This window comes from Pogonomyrmex barbatus, unplaced genomic scaffold, assembly GCF_055798465.1.
Source record: "Pogonomyrmex barbatus isolate J1 unplaced genomic scaffold, ASM5579846v1 scaffold1, whole genome shotgun sequence".
NCBI classification, from domain to species: Eukaryota; Metazoa; Arthropoda; class Insecta; order Hymenoptera; family Formicidae; genus Pogonomyrmex; species Pogonomyrmex barbatus.
The window spans coordinates 20,925,550-20,944,219 of NW_028297098.1; the positions used below are offsets into that span (position 1 = coordinate 20,925,550).

The 18,670-nt window shown below is 39.9% G+C and overlaps 1 protein-coding gene across 4 annotated transcripts; it reads right to left on the minus strand.

Moving 5' to 3' along the window:
* Positions 1 to 485: 485 nt before the first annotated feature.
* Positions 486 to 17,331, minus strand: f (espin protein forked). Of its 4 annotated transcripts, none has more exons than XM_089080377.1 (12): positions 16,284 to 17,331; positions 11,540 to 11,665; positions 10,799 to 11,075; positions 9,088 to 9,283; positions 8,182 to 8,360; positions 7,535 to 7,607; positions 6,479 to 6,627; positions 4,899 to 5,151; positions 3,593 to 3,933; positions 3,146 to 3,321; positions 2,778 to 2,968; positions 486 to 2,089 (listed from the first exon to the last, which is right to left on the minus strand). In XM_089080377.1, exons 1-12 carry the CDS (start codon positions 16,293 to 16,295, stop codon positions 1,852 to 1,854), a joined length of 2,211 nt encoding a protein of 736 aa, XP_088936503.1. In that variant the 5' UTR covers positions 16,296 to 17,331; the 3' UTR covers positions 486 to 1,851. The 4 variants fall into 4 exon arrangements, with proteins under 4 accessions (XP_088936503.1, XP_088936509.1, XP_088936496.1 ...); XM_089080383.1 differs by having other exon boundaries at positions 8,182 to 8,339; positions 11,540 to 11,668; XM_089080370.1 differs by having other exon boundaries at positions 11,540 to 11,668.
* Positions 17,332 to 18,670: the final 1,339 nt, after the last annotated feature.

Genomic DNA, 18,670 nt, shown 5'->3' on the forward strand with positions numbered 1-18,670 from the left:
CGTGCGATGAAGCGACGAGGTGGTAGTGGCAGAGGGAAAGAGAGAGAGAGAGAGAAAGAGGGGCACGGTCACGCACGTCACGAGCATACGCGTCGTGTACAATGACGTGCTTTGTTCGTCGTTGCCAAAGAGAAGACGAATGTGCGTTATCAAATGGACAGACGGTTTTTCCTACCCCTGCATTCGTCGACTCGTTCAGAGGGAGGAACGCATAGAAAATGAGAGATCAGGTATGCGAACCAGAGGGAAACGGTTTTAGAAAGATGCTTTAGAAAGGAGCGCCTTTAGAAAGAGCCGGGATTGAAATATTAATCTTTTGGTTTCCCAGCAGGATGCATCCTCCCCCCCCCCTGCAGTTTCTCTTATTTTATATAGTATATTTTCATTGCGTTTAATTTATTTATTCTTCTATCTAATTTTTAGATAAAATTGTTCCTGTTACAGGTTCTGCAAAATTTCGTTAGTCCAATCAAAAAATAGCCAAGTAATCATAATTTCATATAATTTTAAGATATCAATTATACAAATATTATATAGAAATATCAATCGTTATATACATATAATTTTTCTTAGATAATACATATATTGATATTCGCATATCGCAGTTAAGGGGTTAGTATAATTCCACGCTCAAAATATCTCGTAATCGTTCCTTGCTCCGTATTTCGCGAAGAGATAAATCTCGGTAAAGTGTGGCGGAAGATAACTGTTTGTCCGAGCGATATGTTGTAACGCGCCAGGCGTTATCGTGACGTTGCAGTGATTAATCAACGTCAGCATTAATTCGCTGATCTGTCATTGCAGCGTTCTAATGACTGTAATTGGTAGTTACCAGGAGTATTCATCACGTTGTTCTCTCTGACACTATTAATTAGACCTAGAATCACCAACTGTCTCTTCGGTCACTTTGCGCGATTAAACGCCAAATGAAATATTCTGTTGAAGTAATCAAACTGAAGTAACGAAGAATCAAAAAGAATAAAATTTTCCTTGAATTCAACGAAAGTAACCGAAGAAAGTGAAGAAAATTAAATTGAAGAAGGGAATTTTTTTTTTTCTCAACTTCATAGTGATAGTGTCAAAACCAGTCGATAATAGGAGTATTTCAAGCTTTATAATGCAACTGATATCATAAGACTTATTCATATATACATATATTGCGTCGTATTACATAATTCAAGACACACGGTAATTAATTCCTTACGTAGTTACAAAGTTGTTTTTGTCCTTGGTTGACGTTATTATGTTAAACGCTTTCCATTTTTTGCGAACAATACTTTTAAAATCCTACTAGAATATCTTTAGTAATATTTTAAAAGTATTTAAAGTAGTACTACTAAAAATATCTTTCTTTCAAAAATATTTTCTTTTCTTTTTTCAAAGAAAGGTAAATGAGTTGCTTGCCAAGTTTCCATTTTTCTGAATTTTCTTCACTAACTTGAGATATGTATTCCGCTTCTCAGTATAGTTTTTATAAAATAGATAAGATATTTCGTAATATTATTTACCTACGAGGAGGTTTGCGAGGACATTGTTTTTGTGACGATACTAAATAGATATATAAAAATATCTTTTCAATTTTTTTAGTACCTGTAAAAAAAGTACGTACTACTTTAGAAAGTATCGAACACGCTTTATGCTGTATAGTTCCATGAACCGTTTATTGTATGTGTTCGTTTATTATCTCAACTAAAAGTAAACTAAAGTAAAATATTCCTCCGTCACATTCATCTTTTGCTCGTTGCGTTGAGTTCAGAGAGATTTCACAATACATAAATCCGCGCATTTAATGACTAAACGTGATACATCACGCGTATCTCTTTTGACAAATGGAAGAAGCGTTTGTAATGGTTAATCGAGGATGTTAAGCTTGCTATTGGTCTTCCTTAATTGCGCTCTCCAAGGTATAATTTGACCGTCGTCAGAGTCGTCCTTGGCAGGATCCTCTCGTTTCTCGTCGACCTCGGGGTTTTCTTCCTTCTTGATGACGCGTGACGCTGCCGCTGGTGAGGCGTCTCTTTTCGGGTTTGCCGTCGTTGTTTCGAATTTCGTTATGCTCGTCGACGCGGACACTTGTGTCTGATTCAGTCTGTAATCAAACCGATAACTTGACCCTTGAGTAACGTGAGAAAATTTTACATTATTAGTTAACGAATTACAAGATAAAATAAGGTCACGTCAAAATATCGACGTAAAAGGAAATCGAGAAACGAAAAGGAATACACAAGAATACACAAGAAAATCACATAAAAAAATATATAAAATATAAAAATAACATCCTCTTTCTCTTGTTTCCTCTCAACAGTCTTTTCCTTTTTTATTTAAAAATTTGAAAAAATTTAAGATACTTTGAAGCGACTCTCTACCTAGATATTATTAGAATATCAGTTATCAGATTTGCTAGACTAATCTTTTAATGTACATACAAAATATTATACTTAATATGCATATCGCGTAATTTTGTAACGCGAAACGAAGGAACTTGAAGCCAATTGCGACAAGAGGCAATTGTAATATTCACGATAATTGGAGCACTTAGTCCCATCTCCCTTCTGTCTGTATATATTAAAAACACACGGTTCGGAGTCAAATCTCGAAAATAGTGCGAGATAAATCTCTTTTGAGAAGTGTCACAAATTTAAATACGATTTTGTGACGAGCATAAAAATGTTTCTTGCAACAAATAATTCTAATTAATTATGGCTTTCCCCAGGGCTAAGAAATAGCATTCAATCGCATGTTTTGATTGATTGATGTAGATTCATTAATTTACGTACCTCTTTTCCTCGTTATCTTTCTTGGCGAGAAGCTGTCGTTTCCACGGTGGAATCGCCTTTTGCCGCCTCTCCTCGTTCTCTCGCGCTATTTGCTCTTCGAGTTCCTTTTTCGCTCGCTCAGCGGCTTTACGGGCCAGCATCTGCCGTTTCCAGATTGGTATTACATTTCCCGAGCTATCCTTCTCGGGTATCTACAAAAGCAAAATCGACGATTCGGAATTTCAAATCTGAATTACATAAAAGCATCAAAAGAAAAAGGAAATTTAAATCGACCGTTACATCCGATTAGACAAATAGATATTTTTGCGACTTTTTTTTACGATCGAGTGTACACCTTTCCAGAAGGACGCAAAGTAAAAAGTTCTTACTTGATCAACAAAATTCGTAACGCTAAACGCTCTGCTAATTTCCGACATGAGGTTCTGTTCCTGAGTCTTCTCGACTTGCGCCCGCTCCACCTTTAACTTTTTGATACCGGGAATATCCTTGGTGCGCTTCAGTTCGGCGATTAGATCCGTCTTTTGCACGAAGAACGGCTCCGAGACTGAAATCGATAAAATTATTTATTTAAATCTGGCCACGATTCTATTTTAAACGAAGTGATATGATCTCATAAATTTGATGATTTTATTTTAACGTGGCGCAAATGGAGTCATCTCAAAATATCGAAATTATATCATTGCCAATGTAACATGGAATATCGTTACAGGTTAAATTCCTCGAGTCTGAAGCCTGAAAGCTGAAGTCTGAAGCCTTGCACTTATGTTCGTAAAAGCGTTAAATTGTATGTGCATGTGTGTCGCGGACTAGCTTACCGTTAGTCATGGACACGCTGCGAGGAGGCGGAGCGGAGAATGTCTTGGTGGCGTTCATCTTCGTGCTGGTCCGTCGCAGTTGGATACTCGTGAGGTCCTGGATGCTGATTGTGGCTAAGGGTTGTTGCGGGGTTTTGGAGCTTTCTGTCTCGTTACCGGTGCCGGTACCTGCAGCCTGGTTGCTTCGTGCTCGTTGCTGCAAGGGCGACAAGGGCGGTGGCGGGGGGCCCGTAGAAGACTCCTTAGCCTCCTCGTTGCTCCTTCGCGCCCCCTCCTCGTCCGCCTCTTCTTCTTCACCCTGCTCCGTATTCCGGCTTTGAATGTCCAAGTTGTCCACTGACCTGCGAGCACGATTTTCGCATTGTCATGCCAGCAGAAAATTTTATAACGATGCCACGCGGAGATAAATTTGTTTATTTAAATATTTGTTTTATTTATCAAAGAATCGTTACATTTAGCTTGCTCGATGTCGATTATTTTATGCATATATATATATATATATATATATATATGCATATATGCATAAAAAATATATGCATATATATATATATATATATGTAAATTTTAGATATATTAAATGTACATATAGATAAATAAGTATATTAAATAATTTTAAATATTTCGAGATGTATTAATTTTTGTTCAATAAAAATCTTTGTTTAACAATTATTTTAAAGGAAAATGTTTTTTTTTTCGTACAGGTAAAAAATACTTTTTTAGAAGACGAGTCAATCACGTTAAACTGATTTCTTATGTTTATGTATAATCGGAAAGTCAAACGCGCACGCGAATTTACATTTCTATAATATAGTTGGAAGACTTCAGTTGGTGGCATCTATTATATCGGCTGTACAGCAAATTTTACCGATATATAATGATTGTCAATATTATTTTAAATTTACGAAGACTAAATTGATAAATCATAGCTATGTGATATTAACAATAAACAACAGGTTACCTTTTATTTAAATTGCACACAACATGCTAAAATGATGCGGTTTAAGTAATCATACAAACACTATGAGCGAAACACTTAAATTAGACTTAAATCACTACTTTCTAAGTAATTTAAGTAGATGAAGCACATAAAGTAAATCTTACCTCTCGTTATTCGCTTGTTTAGTGCACACATAAAGCAATAATCCAAATATACCGGAGGTGCACTATACATTCAATTTGAAATTGGTTTAATTAAACAAACGACAAAAATTTGTCAACATTTGACAAGTATGACGTTACGTTAGAGATCACAAATGGAAATAAATGGAAGCGGACACCGTTGTATGTAACAGGAAGGATCACTGACCTCGCCTTCGACAGGCTGTTCTTGGACGACACCTTGCAGATACTCTTCAGGTATTCGGACGGCTTGAGCAGGGTATTGGAGTCCGCGTTGGCGAACTTTGGCGGTATGAACGGCAGCACCATGTGCCTGTTTACCAGGTGGGACGCCTGGCTCGCTTTAATTTCGTCCGCGTCCACCGGCGCACTGGCGGGAGCCGGCACTTCCGGCTGTTGCGGATGCTCGCCGGAGGATGATGCGTCGGACTTGTTGGTCGCTGTTCCGAGACCGACCAGCAGCGTTAGAGAAAGAGAGACGGCGACAGTCCGGGGGAAGATAGAGAAGGTGGAAAAAAAGGTAAAGGAGATAGGCAGAGAGGAGAGGGTTTCTCGTTATATCCTCTAGCATTGGATGACGGTTGTTACCGAGGGGCAAGTGAAATCTAGGTAAGTATATTATATGCCCGGTGAGCACCATGGTCTAGTAAGTGAGGCCACCTCTGCTGAGCATGATCCGCTAACAGTTTAATTAAAGCCCGAGGTATACGCGCGTGCAGCCCAAATCGAGATCGTAACGTGACGAGGGGGAGGAGGAGGCCTTTAAATCCCTTCTCCGTGCTGCTATTCGATCGTGTGCCGAGTTGGCCCAATTAAATCTACGGCTGTTGATTAACATCTGCGAATTAATTTTGTCTGATTTTAACTGTAATTGCCCGTCGTCGTAGTCGATTCAGCTAATTGCCTGCATGTCTTCGAAGTGTCGGAGGCACGCGCCCCGAAAATGTAAGCGTAATTCGCACGAGCGTAACACAGCTATCCGAGTAGCGAAGCGATTATCGTGGCGATAAAAATACAGTAACAGCGGATTATGGATTTTATATAACGGAGTTACCACACCTCTCTTTCTTTCTCTCTTTTCTTTATTAGCTCGGTACGGATTGCAAACAAATTCATAACTGCTGGATCTTCCCCCTCTCCCTCCCCCCCTCCCACAAAAATCAACTAATTGCGGCGGAAATAATTAAATAACGGAGGCACTAAACGTCGAAGACAAACAAACTCCGAATCTGAGATGAGGTGTTCCGTAAGTAGCGTCATTAAGGAGGATCGACTCGTTAAATAAAATCTGTCGAGGAAGTAATTGAGAGTACAACGGTCTTAGCGTTGACCGGTAGTCGTAAAACGTCGGCCGGCCGTAAAACCGTTCATGTGCGACGCGATCTCTTTTCGTGATTGTCGTGGATAACGTGAAATTATACATTAAGTTATTATACATTAAGAGAATCTCCTCTCATATCCGTCGCAGAGTAATTTTTGACAGATGACGATTTTAATATATACGCGACCGCGTTCGCGACGCAGGGCGCACGAGGGGAAATCTTTCTTCGATTCGAGATCTTTTCCGAAGCCGAAATTACCGATGGAAAACGTTTAATTCAGATTAAACATATTTTTCGGTAGGCGAATGCACGTGGGAAATGTCAAACGAATGTGCGTGCACACATTTCTGCTCGAGGTCGGCCTGCAACTTTCACGCTCGCGGCAATTTCGCAAAGGATCAAAAGAACATTGAAAAGGAAATGGGCGTCAAGTGCAGTTTCTTACCGAAGGACTCGCCTCTTCCGTCCTGGCTAGTTGCTCGCGCATCTTTCTTGTCAGCGGCTGCGTCTGCGTTCGACTTTGCGTTCACCAAGACAACTACTACGTCATCGTCCGGCGGCGGCGGTGGTGGCGGTGGCGGTGGTTTCGAGAGACTAAAAACACAAATTTTAATTCTTACGCTCGTGAGATATCACGTAAACAATATAAATGATACCGGAATGTTAATAAATTAATATTGTAAAAAATGTTAAATGATATCGATAGTATTAATTAAAAATAATATTTCCTGCTTGAACAGGAATGATAAACTTTGATTTAAGAAATCTGTGTTTTTTTTGGTTCCATATTGGTAAAGGCAGATAATTTTTTTCAGAAGAAAAATAAAGGAAAATTGGTGAAGGTAAGTTTCATCATCTTTATTTATGACGACAAGATAAAGATAACATTATTACAGTAATCGATAATTGCGTTTGAGAGAAATAAATAGTAATAACGAAAATATCGTTTACCAGATAATTAAAGGGATTAGATAATGTTTGTCAATTTTATGAAGGTATGGTGAAAGTCGCAATCATAGAGAGCACAGTAATAAATACATGTACCTAATAACAGGTAATAACAATAAATGAAAACGAGCGAAAACGTTACACAAGAAACTAAATGGAAGAACGTTCACTTTGTTTCAAAAGCAAATCATTTAAAAATTTTCTCGGATATTTTTTACTTTCGATTAAATTTATATTTTTGAGGATTAATAGTAATCGATTTAGTAGTTCGCTTTCTCGTTCAAGCGAGTCACATAATCTGGATTGTCCATATTCATTTTGATGCATTAATGACCGAAAATAATTGCGAGTAAAAAATCGACCATCTTCATATTACGCGCGATATTTTAAAGGAAAAGACAAAATCGAAAAAAAAAGAAGCTGATCGAATCGTGCGAAGTAGCGAGCAACCTCCGATCGACTCGATCGACTTTCGATCGAGCTTTCTTTCTTTCTTTTTTATTGACGCGGCTTTAGCTTAAGAATCAATCTGATATCGATTCGCCCTACTTACCTAGGTCCGCCGTTGCCATTTATACGGATCTCCTTTTCACTTTCCACTTGCGCGCTAGACGAGTCCTTCCTCTCTGCGAACATCGAAACAGAATAGCGTATCGGTCAATCACGGCCGTTCACATCATCGTATTAATATTCGCAGGAGGATTTTTGCCATGGTGTTTCTGTTATTTTTTCGCTCAAAACTATTAGTGTCTATTGCATTATGTTAATTTGACAATAGCTAAAAATAAATTTTCAGCTAGTGATTATCGTATGTGACACATAGTCATTACAATCGTGAATGTGACAATAAAAAAGACAAACAAAGTATATCAAACAAAAGGCTTTTTTTTATTTTTTATTTTTTCTTTCTCTCTCTCTCTCTCTCTCTCTCTCTCTGTTCTCTCTCTATTCTCTCTCTCTCTCTCTCTCTCTCTCTCTCTCTCTCATATTTTTAAATTCCAACTTATTTTTCTTTTCTATTGTTGTGACACAATTTTTTTTTCAACAATTTTTCATGACCATTTATTTTGCAACAATTCGATAGAAATGATATCTCACTAATTGTTGTAATGTCATTAATAATACATTCTTTAATCATATTTTTATAATTACACACATTGTGGCCTTCTTACAGATATTTTCAGTAATTGTTTGACATACCGTGCGATGCATCGATGCTCGTCTTAATTCCCGACTTGTTAATTCGTTCACTACTACTGTGCCGTGATAAGGACGGGGTGGATGTCGTCGAGGACAAACCGTGAATCTCGCTGCTCATGTTTGAAGATTCGCTGGCGCTGCTAGATCGACTGTATCGCCTGTCGGTTTTTCGAGAACGACTGAAATGTCAAAAGCAGTCTATCGAGGTTTCGCGGATCCGCGAACTGGAATTGCTGGGAATTAAGTTTAATCTACTTAAGTTTAATCTACTACCTGACGCGCGGTCGCTTATCTGCGAGATAAACGACGAGAAAAATAGCGATACGATGCGATATTCTTTCTCCGAATGCGAATCACCCACGAATCATCTTGGGAGATTATAAAGCCAATTTCGATCGTAACATAATTACACATCATTTTTGATGTTGATATATCGAGATTGCTTACCTTCACGCTCGCTTTTATAATACCTGATATCTCGTTGCGCTGTGTTTCATCAAAGTTCTTTTATATAAACTTGACACGCGATTCGCGGTATCGATAGAACCTTAACAACTAAATCTACTTATGTCAGCAAAATATACTTACTTTGCAAAACAAATGTTTACACCTAATAATTTTCGTAAGACTAAAAGATTCAATAATAAATATACGTTTAAAGCGACAAATCGAATTGAAGCTCTAATACAACAATGATCCATCCCTTCCTTCAGAACTTGGTAAAATTAATTTTTAATTTAAAATTAATTTTTTATAATTATATTTAAATAAAGAAATTTTCTCTGAATAAATTTTAGTCTGAATCAAACATTGCGAATTAAAGTCTCTCTCTCTCTCTCTCTCTCTCTCTCTCTCTCTCTCTCTCTCTTGATTTCACTCGTCGTGAACTTGCTCGTATCGCATTACCTGCTGTCGGAGGCATTGTCCGCCGGCTTTTTGCGCGATGACGAGCTCACGCTGCTCGTCTCCTCCTGTCTCACGCAGATCTGCTCGTAAGCGTGCTCCGAGGACTCCCTCGCGTTCTCGGAGCGCGCCGCGTGTCCGTTGCCAGGATGCGGCCGGCCGACGAATCCACCGTTGTTGATGTGCACGTCCACTTTCACTGAAAGCCAAAGTCTCGCTCGGAATATTACGCATCGCACACGAGAAAACTGCCTTCGAACGCGAGATATCACGCTCGAGAAGTTCCTCAGAAAATACTCTGAGCAAAAGTTCAAATACGCGAAAGTCAACGCCGCGTATCAACGGATGATCGCTTCACAGAAATGTGAACTTTCAAAGCGAACCAAAATTTTTATCAAAGAGTTAAGATTCTTTTTATCCTCGGCGATTTTTGCGCGTTTCGCGTTGCGCCGAGATGCACGCTCGATCTATCGATCGCGGTTTTTATTGCTCTTACTCATTAAGAGCCGCTGCACTGTAACGGCTTAACGGTATCCGCGGTAAATCGCGCGCAAGTCTTTAACCCGGTTTCGCAGAGCGCGCGTGTTACTCGCGACGTGTGTGTGGCTTTTTTTCGTTCCTCTGACAATTACCCAAGTATCTCTCTTTCTTCGAGATCAGTCTTGCGGAATTTTGCCACGTACGAGTCATATGTCTTTCGTAAAACACGCGATCAAGCTGACCGCTCGCGAAGTAAAACGAACGAAAAGATCAATTACGAATTTTTCGCTCCTAGACACAAGACATTTTACAAAATATCAACATCATTCACACACAATCATTAATTTAATTATTAATTAATATTTGCCAATTAAAAATATGTGTTCTGAAATTCCAAAGACCGATTTTAATCCGATTTTAATCATACATTAATGATGTATGAAACAGAAGTAAGGAAAATAAATGGTTTTCCATCTGCTTAATCTTTGAGATTTTATTAGTAATAGTAAATATTAGGAAGAGAGGAAGAGAGATAGAGATAGAGAGAGAGAGAGAGAGAGAGAGAGAGAGAGAGAGAGAGAGATAGAGAGAGAGAGAGAGAGAGAGAGAGAGAGAGAGAGAGAGAGAGAGAGAGAGAGAGAGAGAGAGAGAGAGAGAGAGAGAGAGAGAGAGAGAGAGAGAGAGAGAGAGAGAGAGAGAGAGAGAGAGAGAGAGAGAGAGAGGAGAGAGAGAGAGAGAGAGAGAGAGAGAGAGAGAGAGAGAGAGAGAGAGAGAGAGAGAGAGAGAGAGAGAGAGAGAGAGAGAGAGAGAGAGAGAGACTGACGAACATCGGATGCGAATCGAGGTCGCCCTGGAACCACAGCTTGTCGGTTGTCGAGAACCAACAGAATACACAAGGTGTCTCAAAATTATCGCTTTGGCTTGACTCGTGTACGGCAATAATTTAATCAATGGAATTGGTTTCTCTTGAACTCGAATAACACAATATTTTTTTATTACCATTGAACTCTCTTCTATTTAATATTCTAAATAGCTTTGAGTTAATATATCTCTAAGAATTATTATTATTCGTTTCATTTATAAATTAATAAAGTAAAATTCGATGACTTGTCGTAAATTTGAATAATCGATGAAGTCCCTTCACTTTCGACGACCAGCAGCGGGATACTTTCTGGACACCGTGTGTACCGCGCGTTATAATGCAGCGATGAAGTATCTGGGACGTGCTACTTACCAGTCAGAGTCTCATCTTTCCTCTCCGGCACATGGCGTTGCTCCGCCGCGGAAACGCCGTTTCGCGGTTTTTCGGCGTCGCCAAACAGCCGCGTAATCCTGGTGTAGACAAGATCGTGTGGACTATGCAAGTAGAAGGACTCGGCCGAGTCCTTGGGCTTGGGCGGTTCGCCGATGTACGCGCTCATTGGATTTATATAGATACCGTCCCGTGGTCGGGAGCCTGGTGGATGCAGGAAGAACGGCTCTTGGAACATGCCGCAACCGCGCAACGAGCACTGCAATGCATTTTACGGACATTTTTTAGCATTCGCATGTGTAAAAAAGATGGAAGAAGTATATATTTTTACCTTTTCAACATTTTAAATATGTTTTTAAATATGTTTTTTCTTTGGGTTTTTATTTAGGATTTTATTACAGTATGACTTGGTAGTATATGACAATGTCAAATATATATATAAAATATACACATACATTAAACAAGATAATTAAAACAAAAAAATTTTCAAATCTTGAATATTATGAATCTGAAAAGCAAAATTTGCTTTAATATTTTAAGACAAAATTATCAATCAAAGAAGTTTTGATGACGTTTCTCTTTCAAAAAAAAAAAAAAAAAAAGGAGTTGAGACATTTTGTAAATACTTTGTAAATACTTCTTCCTTGATATTAAATCGCCTTAAATCTTCCTTGATATTAAAACTATGATGTTAATGTTTAGGCGCATAAAATCTATTCTTACCTTGTCAAGAGAGCTCGCGACGCAGCTGCACGTGGTTGTGTCGCTCATGTGGCCTGAGTAGTCTGACCCGGCACGATCCCTGGCCATCTTCGGGATGACATTAGGAGGAGGAGGCTTGCCGGTCTCCTGCTGTATGCCGGAACAAATGGAGAACGATTAGAACTGTTCGCCGGTGATGAGCGTTTACTGACAGATCCATTAAATCGGAATGAGTCCTAGTCGGAGAACTTGTCGCGGAAGCGATCGCTTCTTCCTTATTACGCGAGTAAGCGAAACACCTGAACCTCCTTTCTCTGTCTTTCTCCTTTTCTTCCTCACTCCTTTCCCGTTCTCCCTGCCTCTTTAGCTCGACTTTTCGATGTACCGCAATCGGTTACATTTGTCGAACGCTGTGCTCGCGGACTTGCGATAATACCCGTTGCCCAATAGCGATTACCCACAGTTGCGCAAAAGTCTGGGATTGACCTCCTTCGCGTTCACCGGAAAAGTTTACGCCGGGGGAGATGGAGAAAAATGCCGATGATTCGGCGAACGCTATTATTGTTGCGAGAGGATGCGCAATTATTTAAATATGTGTAATAACCTTGCATATGTATGTGTTTGTAATAAGACGGAGGAAAGTGTAAGCGCACGGATTGCGATTAATACGTCTACGTAATTTTTATGAAGGACAATAAGAGAAGAAATTTATTTCTTTAATCGATTTACATCGAGACTGGAATAGTTTATAAAATTTAATATCTGAAGATGACAGAAGTGAAAAGTACAAGACGTTATATTATTATCTTTATATGTTTATTATGTATTTATTTTTCATTAATTAAGGAAAATAATATTATAATTAAATCTTTTATATAAGATCTTTTATATAATTGATTTATAATTTAGCTTTAGGAAGAAATCTGTCTGCATCAATTTCTAATTTTACCGATTACCTCAAGTTAATATAAATAAATTAATTAAATAATGAATGTTGTTTTATATAAATAATTTAAATAAAACAGAGAGATTGTAAAAGGAAAGCGTAATTAATTGGCAGTTTCGCCAATGCCGATAAAATATATTGTTTCGCATTAATTCATTTTAACTAAAAAATAAACGGTATAGATCGATCATAACGATTTGCTATGTTGTGAACTGATGGTGAATGTCGACATTTTCTTATCATGATCATTTGATCGATCGACGGAGGAAAGGAATCGATCTACATGGTTCGTGATATATCATAGGCTTTTGCAGGATGAAACAACTTTAATTATGTCGAAAAACCGGATTATTTTATGTTTTTTTAGATACGATAACCCTTTGACACGCTGATTAGATTATATCGTAAACTACCGGGGCTCGTAATTCCCTTTCCATAATTCCATGTACATGTGGAAATTGAGCGCCGCCGCTTCCCAGTCGCTCTCGTTTCATCGAGGTGAAACCGCGTGTCGATACGGAACAAGATTCCATATCGAGTGTCCGATTAAGTCGACGAAATATTCTCAACGACAAAAAAGAGAATTTTTTCTGGGACACGTTTCGGGATGTTCTTTCGTGCAAAACGATTGAAATTGATTTACTTATCAATTAAAAGATAACACTAATTGCAGATAATATTATTAAACATAAATTTTTATTTAATTATTAACATTATCTGATCAATTTTTATTAATTATTTAGCATTGTAATAATTAAGAATCTACATCTATTTGTAACACAAGTCATAAAATAAATAAAATTTGCCAAAATATTTTATTTCAAAAAATGTTAAACAAAGGTGAAAGAAATGATCAACAGGTAAGTTTTTCTCGCTCTATCGAACGTCTTACCGTTGCGGACATACGCCGTATCTATATTGTTATGCAAATTTGTACGCGATGTGCTTGGCCTGTGGCGTAATTGGGTCACGTGGCGAAACAAGGAAGCGAAAGAAGAGCGCACGATCGCGTAAGAGAAGGAGATCCGTCTCTATAGAGTATTGCGCCAAAAGTGACAAATCTTGCTCGGCCACGCGGGAAAGTGATATTTAGATGGCCACATGTATTCTAATTTTCGTACCGGTCGAGAGGAGAAATTCGTGTCGCGAAATCTCTCACCGCACCGTCTCCTCGTACATCTAAATACGGCTCGGCCAACCTCTCATAATCACTATTTCACCAATCGCCAAGCGATTGTACTGAACTTGTATTAAATAAGTACCTGAATAAGTATATCTAAATTCGTTCATTTTAATATTTTTTCGGAATCTATATCGACCAATCTTTCATGATCATTATTTCGTCAATCGCTAAACGAGAATTTGAGTAATTATAGATATATCCAAATATTTTTTAATAGAATCTTTTTTTCTTAGATCAAGATTTTTTTATTCGAAGAAAATGTATCTCTCACCTTGCTCTCGTCAAAATTGGCAGGAAGAATGGAACTGTGATTTTGCAGTTTGCTGCATTTTTATTGACTTCTTGATCAAGGTATTGCGTGAGCCTGGGCGCAAGCTTTACAGAGGTATGAAAATATATCGTGACAGAGAGAAATGACAAATAGTCGTGACAGCGCGATGTCACTGGTTTGTGATGGGCACCACCCCGGAAAAAATGTCCGTCCACGCGAATCCTTTCCCCGTGACGTGTATCCCGTTGCGATACGCGCCAACGACACGCTTTCCGCTCAACCGGGTGAAGGCCGAAAAGCGAGAAAAAAGAAACAAAAATTAATGTGCATTTATACGGCGCGTTTTTATTCGAGACTAATTGAATATTCAGGGTGCACAGGCGAAACAATAAATTTGCCGGCGGTGTGCGTTTTCAACTTTGTAAGTGGCGTCTTTAAGTTTCATCATTAACCGAGTGTCGGGCAATTACGGCTACGAATTGTTAGTATGAGGATCTTCTCTCCTTAACGTCGATCAAATCCTCGCTGACGTACTGTTTTAATAGCCAGTTCATTGCCCACCGTAATTACGAGAAACGTTTGGCGCATCTTGCTTCCGACTAAGCAACAGTCCTCCCGCTATCTCGCACCGTTTTTACCGTAAATCGTCGATCAAAGTAGGAGAATTCATGTGGGCAAACATTAGAAAGCCGCGGATTTATAGCCGTTACATTTTTATTATCGGATCGGTGATTTTAGACACGACGTATCAAGTTAAATGTATCGGTCTCGAGAAAGTCTCGATAAAAACTTCCTTCTTTTAATTTCACTCAAAAATGCTCGAGCCAACGTAGATTTTAATTGTTATCATTAACGTCAGCGTTTAAAGTATTAAAAGTAAACTATCCAAAGAAGTTTAAGAGTATTTTAAGAGTATTTAAAAAGACAACTAGGAAAATACAATCCAATAAAAATAGTTAATTAATTATTGCTTTCTCTCGAAATAAATAAGCAGAAAGGCAAAATTAATGAGAGTGAAAATTTCAAGTAAAAAGAAATTGAATTAAATTTAAAAGATTCCTATATACACAATAATCTGTTTAAAAACTCATTTCCTTCGCGTCATGTTATTTTCCGAGCCGCGACATTTTACTTCGCGCTGGATATCGCGACACTCCTATTGTTATAGATAACATTCTTTGAAATTGCATTAACCTCGTCTCGTTATCGGCCACAAGTAGTCTCGTCGCATCGTAGTCTCTTCGCAAGTGCATTATCTTCGCGAGCGATCGTCGACGTTTAAGGCGACACGAGAGTGATTCTTGAGTCTCATGCGTGGAACTGACCCGCGCAAGGTCGACTCGTCACGCCATATAAAATGCTTTTTGCGATATCGCGGCAATTTTTTCATTCACGGACGGACGGAATGACAGAGTGCTAAAGTGCGAAATCGCAAACAGTTCAAGTTCAAGTTCAAGTTTTACGAAGATATATCTATATATTATCTATATATTATCTATATATTATCAAACGTGAGGAAAATGTCGTGGACGAGAAGCATCAGAAAAACTTCTTAGCTTCTCTTGAATCGGTTTGACATTTGTCAAACAAATGCGAATTTGTAAGAAACGTATGGTGTTCACTTTATATCTCCCATACCTTCTCATCGCAGCATTAACGCTTCGCGTAAAATCTATGATTGCCCGAATGTGATAGTTTGATGTTAAATCAGACGCGCGTTGTAATCTTTTAAACTTGGGATCACACCGCCATATGTTGAATTTATGAGGGAAATAAGTGTGTCAACACCATTGGATTAAATTAATATCCGAAGAAGAATCTCCGAGTCATACGGGCATTTCGGATATCAATTTTATATCTTTTACCTTGAGAGTCCTGACACGGAAATACGCATAAGTGTGTATTTTCCCATTACACGCATGAACGTTCGCGCCGCTCATTACAGAGTGAAAAGTAGCAGCTATAAGATTTGCAAAACCGGATCGTACGATAGAAACCGCGGTTCTCCGTTACAGCGAGCCGATTTTACTAACTTTCGAGTCATCGTCGAGAGGCGTGTCTCGACGTCAGCGCGACCCTTAGAGAGTTCGGTCCTGAAATTCCGGTCTTCGAATTATCATAAACAAATTTGTCAGTTGAATTTCTAATAAAATAGCATTTAGCGTGAAGAAAATGACGATTATTTCAAGCGAGTGTTCCCTGCACAAGTACAATATTTTCATCTGAATTGATAGCCGAATAAGCAGCGCGCGTTATCTCGCATATCGGATCGTGAAGAGACCCCGTCGGCGCTAAACGCTGTTTCTCGAGAACGCGAGAGTTGTACCCGCGACATTACGGTACTTATGGATTACGGTTCACTTACGTATACACCCATGCAAAACCGGATTTCGCTGCTGCTGCGTAATGCCGTAAAATCAAAAGCCTCGGGTCAACCGCTCGCCGTTCAAGGAAGTCCTCGCCGTTCCAGAAGAAGGAGAGGAAGGTCTCGCTCGATCTTCCCGTCCATCTATCGGAACACACGCTTCGCTGTCCTAGTTCGGACCAGACCGAGACTCGCCGAGGCTCGCGCCGTCAAGGCCGTTTATCCGCGAGTCCCCAGAAAGACCAGATACAACGGTACTTCCGCTCTGCGTCGATCGAACGGCTGATCTGCCTCACGCTCCGGACGAATCCCCGGAGGCTTTAGAGCTCTTCAAAATTGCCGCCAGAAAGCTTCTACCGGTCACTCTTAATTTTTTTTAAACTTCAGGCGAGAGACTTAAGATCTCAAAACTAATTCTAATTTTATGAAGCGTGCTATTTTTTTATTTTCTTCCAGATAGAAATATTTAAGCTTTTTCGAAGTGTCACAAATCTTAAAAAAATCCTTTCCAAAAGAGAAAATCGAACTTGTTTATATTTATAATCACTCTTGATTCCTTTCGCACTCCAAAAAGCGAGCTCTCCTACAAATTTAAATGCCAAAATTTGGTCCACTGGAAAAAGCTCTCCCGTTTCGGACGAATCTCCAACAGTTCTAAATTTTGGAGCCAGAAGAATTTCCCGGAGTCGTCGAAGTTTCTACAAACACACGATGCCGTTTTCCAGCGGCCTCTTGCCAGCTCGGCGAACGCGTCCGGTCAGCGCGAGCGGGCGCGCGACTATGACTCCGAGCTAACACCGGAGTCACGCGCGAGTTAGCACCTGCCGGCGAGCTGGGTGACGCGGGTCGATTTCTCGACTAGAACTCGATGCTCGGTGCGGGGGGTTCCGCTCCAGGGTGAAGGGAAGTGAGAGGCGAGGCGAGGCGAGGCGAGGCGAGGCGAACCGCACCCGCGCCGCTCAGGTCCGGATGCCCTTTTCCGATCCGGCTTCCAGAATCTGGTGTCCGCCCAGATGGAGAACAGGCGAGCGACCGGCAACGGGCGAGAACGATCGGGAAAACGGGCGCGCGGGTGACGGTCGGCCAACGAACTCGCGCGAGTCTCTTGGAGGCCGGTGCGTGCCACCGGTGCGAGCGCAGGAGGCGGCAGACCGGGACTCTCTCGCCGTTCTCGAGCAGATCGTCGAGAGCCCACCTGCTCTCGAGAGCAGCGTCGTTGGAGGTAGGGATACGACTCCGCTGCTGTCCACCGGAGAAGGCCTCTTTCGTCGTATCTCGTCCTTTTGCCTTTTTCTCGCGCCTGTCCTACTCCCGCCGAATCCTGCGGCTTTAAGCTCTTCCCGCTACGTTCCGAGTTACATTTCAATTTTTGGAAGGATTGATTGGTTCTTGACTGATCCTTGACTGGAAGCTTTCTATTTTATTAAAGCTCTCCTTTTTCTTTCGGTATTTTAATATTTATTCTTGAACGATATTAAATATTTAAGACAGTTTTTTGGTAATTTGTTTGTAAGAAATTTTTGACAGTTTTACTTCATCTGGTTTATCTCTTTTTTCCTGCTGTTACAGGATTGAAAAACAAAAATTTGGAAATTATTTGCAAAGATACAATGTACATTAATGCATTTTTCTCTTCACAATTTCTCTCTTGTTAATTTTTAAATATTAAACGATATGAATTGATGAAAAGCGTTATTAAACGACCTCTTTGCTCCTATTTGTTTTAAACAAATCTTAATTTTAACACCGAACAAAAGAGACTACTTCTTATCGCAACAGCATACCCTTTTCATCAGCATAAAAATCGAGCATTCATCCTCGTTTGCTTCTTTATTAGATCGACGAGAGGACGATGCACGTCTCCTTGAAAAGTAAGCGCGACCTAGAAAGCGTGCACGAGCGGGCTCGGGTTCTTTTTCTTCAGGTGTGCATCTGCATTCCCCGTTAGTTCTCTCTCCCGAGATGCAAAAGGAAGTCCCCTCTCGAGCAGGGAGAGATGGAAGAGAGAAGTCGTCGCCGCCGCGAGGTGGCACCGCTCTTTCTTCTCTTAGAGGCGTCCTTATCATCCCCCACCAGGAGGAGAATTTCTCGCTTCCTCCTCGAGCGATATCCCACTATATCTAACTGTAAAGACGATGATTCCCTGCTACTGTGACGCCGAGTTCGCGTCTCTTCTTTCAGGCATCGCAGCCGAGTCTCGCGCCGAACGATCGCGAATTCCATGATCACTCTATTCACGAGTGTCTATGAATTGAGACTCGTTCGTAAAACTGCCGCATAATTTCTGCGAATAATATCTCCGAATGATTTATTATTATAGAATAAATAGCAATTTTAAATTCCACGTGAGGAAAGGTCAATCAATGTGCGTCGTTTCCTTTCATCAT

Coding starts and splice junctions, on each gene's coding strand:
- f (XM_089080370.1), bottom strand. Junction 9,284..10,798: donor GAAAGATGAGACTCTGACTG/GTAAGTAGCACG, acceptor TTTGGCTTTCAG/TGAAAGTGGACGTGCACATC. Junction 3,322..3,592: donor CAGCGTGTCCATGACTAACG/GTAAGCTAGTCC, acceptor TATCGATTTCAG/TCTCGGAGCCGTTCTTCGTG.